The 7,072-nt window shown below is 45.8% G+C and overlaps 1 protein-coding gene across 2 annotated transcripts in view; it reads left to right on the forward strand.

Annotated features, from left to right (window-relative positions):
- CD9 (CD9 molecule) overlaps nucleotides 1-3,063 on the forward strand; it is a 34,575-nt gene extending 31,512 nt beyond the window's left edge. For both annotated transcript variants that reach the window (XM_030321488.1, XM_030321489.1), the window contains 4 exons: nucleotides 85-183; nucleotides 337-426; nucleotides 1,093-1,176; nucleotides 2,507-3,063. In XM_030321488.1, the coding sequence (XP_030177348.1) occupies nucleotides 85-183; nucleotides 337-426; nucleotides 1,093-1,176; nucleotides 2,507-2,572 (339 nt within the window). In that variant the 3' untranslated portion in view covers nucleotides 2,573-3,063. The remainder of the gene's footprint in view (nucleotides 1-84; nucleotides 184-336; nucleotides 427-1,092; nucleotides 1,177-2,506) is intronic.
- The last annotated feature ends 4,009 nt before the right edge of the window (nucleotides 3,064-7,072 follow it).

Below are 7,072 nucleotides of genomic sequence, written 5' to 3' on the forward strand. Positions count from 1 at the left end.
CTGAGCGTGAACAAGATGGAACAGGTGACGTTTATATGTTCTTGAAAAAGCCATATCTGCCCCGCTCTCGTCCGCCCGTTGCAGGTGATTCAGGAAGTCCAGGAGTTTTACAAGGACACCTACAACAAGCTGAAATCCAAGGACGAGCCCCAGCGGGACACCCTGAAAGCCATCCACTATGCGGTATGTCACCTGCGCCAACACCGCGACCCTCGCTGACCTTCCGTCAGAACGCACGTGCACACGGGGTACTGGTTGCACCAGCCTGTGCATCTCCATTCCAATCATCCTTTTTTGTTTGTTTCTCTCGCCCCATCCCTGTGCTTCCCCCTGCAGCTGGACTGCTGTGGTTTGGCTGGTGGAGTAGAACAGTTTATCTCCGACATCTGCCCCCAAAAGGATATACTGTCATCCATCACAGTGAAGGTAAACTTAAAAACCCAATGAAGGTAAACTGTTGCGCCCTGGCCCCGCTGCTCTGGACAAATCCCACAAGGGTTGAAGTGAAACCTTGCCCTCTCGTTCTGGGAAGACAGGCATCTAAGTGCTGCATCTAAGAACTACGCCTTCCACCTGCGGATAGAGCCCCGTGGCAGCCATGTCTTTCTTCCCCTCCCTGGGGCCTCTGTTTCCTCCAGGGCAGCAAAACAAAGGCCAGACCAGGGAAACAGCAAAGTGTTCTAGTGGCACCTGGATCTGCCAGCTGCTGGCTTCTATCCCGCCTCCCCCAGCTGTGCTCTGAATTCTGCACTCCCGCTTCTTAGACGTACAAACAGCTCACGACTGTAAGCTAGAGCTCATGTCCACACTTCAGAATAATAGGAAGTAGCCTAATGGCCTGATAAGAAATAGGCCCCAAAGCAGGTGCTTTCCCTTCTTCCTTCCCTTATTTCTTACCCAGACTTTAAGGACCCACCTCCATATCTCTTGGTTCTCCTTTCCATCCGCCAGTGAAGACACCTGAGCACGCCTGTCCTCGGCCCTTTCTCCCGGATCCCCAATGTCCTGGTGTGACACAGGCGCTGTGGGAGGGGGGAGGTGTGCCTGGAGCGGGGATTGTGTGTGACCCGAGTCTTGGTTTGCCCCCCTAAGCCCTGCCCTGAGGCCATCAAAGAAGTCTTTCACAACAAATTCCACATCATCGGCGCAGTGGGCATTGGGATTGCCGTGGTGATGGTGAGTATTGAGGACGTGGGGAGGGAATGATGTCACAGCGATTAACATCTGTGAAGCACATAGTCTGCCCAGGCACTGTTTTAATGAATCAATTCATTCATCAACTAATTTAATCCTCACCATACTTATGAGATGGGAACTGTTAGTATTCCCATTTTACAGACCAGGGAGTGGAGGGACAGGTCGAGTTGATCAAAGCCTCTGAGCTCGTGAGTGAAGCATCTGGGATTTGAGCTCTGTGCGTCTCCAGAATGCATTCTTCTAACCCTTAGGGTTCAGGGGGCAAATGTGAGGAGATGCTGGTCCTGCTGGTCCATGAACCACGCTTTGAGTAGCAAGGGTGTAGATCACCCAGCCCTGTTAGTGATCCTGAGGTAATCTTTAGGACTTGTTTTTGTTATGTGCCTGCTTTTCTTTTCCCAGAGAAAGTAGTTCAGTGAAAGTTACATGGACAGGAATTACTTCACACACACACATCACACCCATAGTCTGAAAGGCATGCAAAGGTGGACAACCAGAGGGAGGATTCCAGGCTTCAAATAATCTACTGTCTTGCTAATCAGCCCTAGAAACCATTAAGTGCAAACAAGGTTCCCTGGGGTTACTCCCTCATTCCCCAAGAGGGGCCTTCCTCTGCCCCAGTAAGACTATCCCGAGAAAGTGAGAATTCTTTCCTTTCTTAGTGGTTATTTACACCTAAGAAAGGCTTTGAGGCAGCTTTCAGTAAAAGGCGTAATAATACCTTTTAAAATAGAATATAAAACAGACATTCACAAAGATGGGAAGCACAAGCCTATGTGGATTATCGGAACGTCTGGCATTTGAGCACTAAATTTAGCTCTGAATTGGGGCACCTGGGTGGCTCAGTTGGCTGAGCGGCTGACTTCAACTCATGATCTCACAGTTTGTAAGTTCAAGCCCCTCATCAACCCCTGCTGACAGCAAGTGAGCCCTCTTCCAATCGTCTGCCCCCCCCCCGCCCCCCACCCCATTCACGCTCTCTCAAAACTAAATAAAACTTTTTTTTTTTTTTTTAATTCTAAATTTAGCTCTGAGCTTATTTGTCACACTCTGGAAGTTCTTCAGGGAAGTTGCTTGTGCAGTTTACATTGACAAGTGGCTGCAGACCCTCAGAATCCCACCAGTCAGTGGCTCTCCCTATTAGAGCCAGCTAGCCTCCGTCTCTCCTGCTTTGGCACAGTGTACGTGCCTGACCATGCAGTCACCATTCTTCTCGTTTGTCTTGGCCCGAATGACTCCCGTCTTTCCTGTCCCTCAACCTTCCCTGAGCCACGCCACCCTGTTCCTCATGTTCCTTTCTGTCTTCTAGATATTTGGCATGATCTTCAGTATGATCCTGTGCTGTGCTATCCGCAGGAGCCGAGAGATGGTCTAGAGTCAGCTTGTACCCCTGAGCAGGAAAGCCCACCCCTAAAAATTGTTGCTTATTTTCCTGGGGTTTTGTTTTACTGTGTTTTGGGGGAGGGGGGTTGTTTGGTTTTTTTTTTGGTGTTGTATTGTTTTTGTTTTTGTTTTTATTTTTTTGCCACTAACGTTAGTATTCATTCCGCATTGCTAAACAAAAGTTATTCCATGTTTGTGTTTTTAATGCTTTATTCAATATTGGTATTTGTAGTTGAGAGATTTGGGGATTTGGTTTGCTTTGGTTTACATTTTTTTGGTTGTTTGTTTTTGCTTATTATGTTAAGCAGAAATCCTGCAATGAAAGGTACTATATTTGCTAGACTCTAGACAAAAGATATTGTACATAAAGAGAATTTTTTTTGTCTTTAAATAGATAAAAAAATGTCTATCAAACTTAATCAGGTTGTAACTTATGTTGAAGACAATTTGATACATAATAAATGATGATGACAATATCCTCAACTCGTTTTTGGTTTTTGCTTCCTTTATTTTTTTACAGCTATTTATTTTTCACATGTCTTTCAACTGCTGTTTTGTCTAACTGCATTTATATGAGAAATAGGTTGGGAGGTTGGTCTCCCTACATGACTAATGAAGAAAGCAAGAGACGAAGGGATTTTGATCCAAGATCACACAATTATTAACATTTATTTAGCTCTGAATTGGGGCGCCTGGTGTGGAGTCAACACCAGAACCTAGCCCACGACTCCTCCTTGTAGCATTAGGTTGTATCTTGGGGGGGGCAACAGTAAACGCGACTCCCTGATGGGAGGGACTTTGTTTTATTCACTGCTGTGCCCCAAGCACCTAGAACCTATTGTCTAGTGCATAGTAGGTGCTCAGTAAGTATTTGTTATCCATTAATATTCATTGGTTGAATAAATGAGAGCATACACATCGGGGTTTGATCAGGGAAGCAAAATATTGATGTTAAATATTATATATAATTTCCATCCTATATATCCATTATATATATATAATACATATAATATATAATACATATTTATAATGTGTGTGTGTGTGTGTGTGTGTGTGTGTGTGTATAATTTGCTACAGGGATTTGACCTTGGACAATCATTGGAGTTGCTTACACAGTTTCTTTAAGACCACTGTCTTTGCGGGGTTCCTGGGTGGTTCAGTCAGTTAAGCTTCTGACTCTTGATCTCATCTCAGGTCTTGATCTCAGGGTGGTGAGTTCCAGCCTGGAGTTTAAAAAATAAATAAATAAATAAAATCCATTGTTTTTGCATTTGACACTGGATCTTGAAGCCCACAGGGCAGACAGTCGGGAAGGCAAGAAGATGGATGTAGTTGGGGAGAGCAAGAACAGGCCAGAAGTTGAACATGAGTTACCACCCATGAGGACAGACAAATCTATATCAATTCTTATTCCTCTGATGGTGGTGTGGGTCCTACAGAGGCCAGGACCCTATGTAGTGGAGCTAAACACACACTGGCCAGGAGCTCAAGAAGCAGACATGAGCCCTCATAAAAGCAACCGTTTTGTGTGAACTTGAAAATGCCGCCTCGGGGCGCCTGGGTGGCGCAGTCGGTTAAGCGTCCGACTTCAGCCAGGTCACGATCTCGCGGTCCGTGAGTTCGAGCCCCGCGTCGGGCTCTGGGCTGATGGCTCGGAGCCTGGAGCCTGTTTCCGATTCTGTGTCTCCCTCTCTCTCTGCCCCTCCCCCGTTCATGCTCTGCCTCTCTCTGTCCCAAAAATAAATAAACGTTGAAAAAAAAAAATTTAAAAAAAAAAAAAAAAAGAAAATGCCGCCTCATTTCCATCCAGGCCTCCCCTGTGAGGAGGGGGAGAAATCAGCGTAGCAGTCTTGCATCTCCTTGCTGTTCTGTGGCCCCAGGAGCCCTATTAATCTGAGCATTTGAGAGCTAACTGTACCGTTTCAATGTGGAAATAACAGGCCAACTGTTCTTTTTATGACAGTGTGAATGAGACTGTCTTCACTCAGGCATCACAATCCCCGATTAGCTCTAATTCCTGCCCTGTTTGTGACTGCCAGCTCCCTCTAGGAAAAGCAGGTCCCATCCACACACTTTCCACTCTGCTGCCTCGCTGAAAAGTGGATGGACTCAAGAGTGTAACAGCTTGCTACTGCTTCAATCGAGGAACACTTCAGGGTTGTATCCTGTCTCTTCAGTTTGTCATAAATAAAGGACCAATTGGCTAGCTTAAGCGAAAGCTTGAGGTGGTGCCCACAGAACCCAAGAACGGAAACACAGTTGAGCCATAGGAGGTTCCTGGAACTGTGGACTAGGGTTCCCTGCAGCTCTGCACTTCTGAGTGCTGTGTTTTGCTCTCCAAAGAGACAAGTATACTTGTCTCTGCTACTCAGTCCACATGGGTTGGAAAAAGCACTAGGCTTGAACCCCCAAGTTCACACAGACAACGTCCAGTGACCTCTCTCAACGTCCGGGAGAGAAAATCTGACCCAGTTTTCAGTGGATTATCTATCCCTGACTCCTCAGCGGGCAGCTCGGGGAAGGAGCGCGTGTAGTAAAGACTTGGCCACCCTTTGACCTATAGACGGAGCCTACAACCAGAATAGGAGGGATCACTGAGAGCTGGCAGACACCCAGAAAGGAGCCAGCTGGTCCACAGAACCCTTGATCCAGCCCAACAAGCTTGCTCTGACTCCTGGTGGGTGAGTCTAGTTGACGCTCTGCAATTAAGGCAAAACCAAGACGGTCCCGGCTCTCAGGGCCTGAAGGGCTTGTGGAACAAAGGCCTTTAGGAAGTTTTGGTCACAAAAGGGCAAGAGACTGCCAACAGCATTAATAGCTGTGGGTCCAGAAGGAAACTCCTTGAGCAAAAGAGGAATGAATACACAGCTGGTTGTATTGGCCTCTTGGTTCAGCTGTGAAAGACAGTGCAGGGGCTACAAGTTTGAATATAAGGTGGGTAGTAAAGGTTATTAAAGATTATTACTTTACCTGGTGCCCTTCAAGGACTGAAAGTGCTTTAAAATCCCCAAACTCCGTGCCTTCTAGGCTGGAGCTGAGCGTTGCAAGGGTGGAGGCGAGACCGCAGGCATCCTGGCACTCATTCCATGCTGCTGCCATTTCCCGTGGGAAGAGGTTTTAATCAGTGCATTAGGACACTCCGAAAGGACAGTGTATTTTTGTTCCACTGAAAATTAGGACACCTCATGAGCTGCTTGGGCCCAGGATAGAGCAGTAGGGGTGGACTTACAGCACCATGAGGCAGATCCATAGCTGGGTGAACACTCCCATGCAAGAGCAGAGATCTATTGGTAGGCTGGGGGCCCTGCTTTGCTCTATCCCCATCAATGTTTTAAATAACTTGGAATATTATCAAATATTATAGGTGTCCCAAAGCTCTGAGGAATACCCAGTAATGTGAGTAACAAAATTATAGTTCAAAGAGATGTTAGGATCTGGAATAATGGATTATGACACCCAAAGGTTATATCAACAGGAATAATTAAGTGAATGAAATCAAGCAGTCTACATAATGTATTTTAACACAGGTCCTCCTCCTTACACTTGTAGCTGAATAATACGTGAATTGCATGTTTGGCTGACTAGATGATGGGGGTTTTCCCCCTTATATATTAAGTCTTGAGGCAACCTCAGGTGTTGAGTTAGCAGTGAGGCACTGTATCAAAGATGGCATTTCTGTGATTCTCTTGGCTTCTCCCACTCTGTCACAAGGTAGCTGCCACAGCTCCAAACATCTCTATATTCACAGCAGAAAGTAGGGGAGAAGGGCAAATACTTGCTACAACTACCCCTTTTATCTAAAATGCCAAGGCTTCCCCCAGAAGACTGGAAGCTGGCTTCCATTTGTGCATCATTGACCAAACTCTGTCACATGAGTACTCAGATACAAGGGAAGCAGAGAAAATGAGTATTTAATTGTTCCAATCTTAGATACAAAGAAGGTGGACAAGGGACGAATGAGTTATGGGTGTTTTTATTCCATTTTAAACTGGGAGGACATAAGGTTTGGAGAAGTTAAGTATTTGCCCCAGGATCATACAGTTAATATATTGAATACAGATTTGAATCCAGTTCTGTTTTTCTCCAGTCTTATTGCACATTTTACACAGTGGTGCCTCCAGGATTAACATCATAAGAGGGATTTTTTTTAACAGAAACACACTGGAACCTCCTCTTTTTTTAAAAAAGTTTATTTATTTTTGAGAGAGAGAGAAAGAGAGACGGAGCACAAGTAGGGAGGGGCAGAGAGAGAGGGAGACACAGAATCCGAAGCAGGCTCCAGGCTCCGAGTTGTCAGCACGGAGCTGATGTGGGACTTGAACTCACGACCTGCGAGATCATGACCTGAGCCAAAGTTGGACGCTTAACCGACTGAGACATCCAGGCACCCCTTGGAACACACTGGAACTTCTTGATTAAAATAACTCATTACATAAATTCAGGATGGAGAAAGAATCTCATTTGAAAAAAGGCAAGGAAATGTAGCTTACCA

This window comes from Lynx canadensis, chromosome B4 (genome assembly GCF_007474595.2).
Source record: "Lynx canadensis isolate LIC74 chromosome B4, mLynCan4.pri.v2, whole genome shotgun sequence".
NCBI lineage: Eukaryota > Metazoa > Chordata > Mammalia > Carnivora > Felidae > Lynx > Lynx canadensis.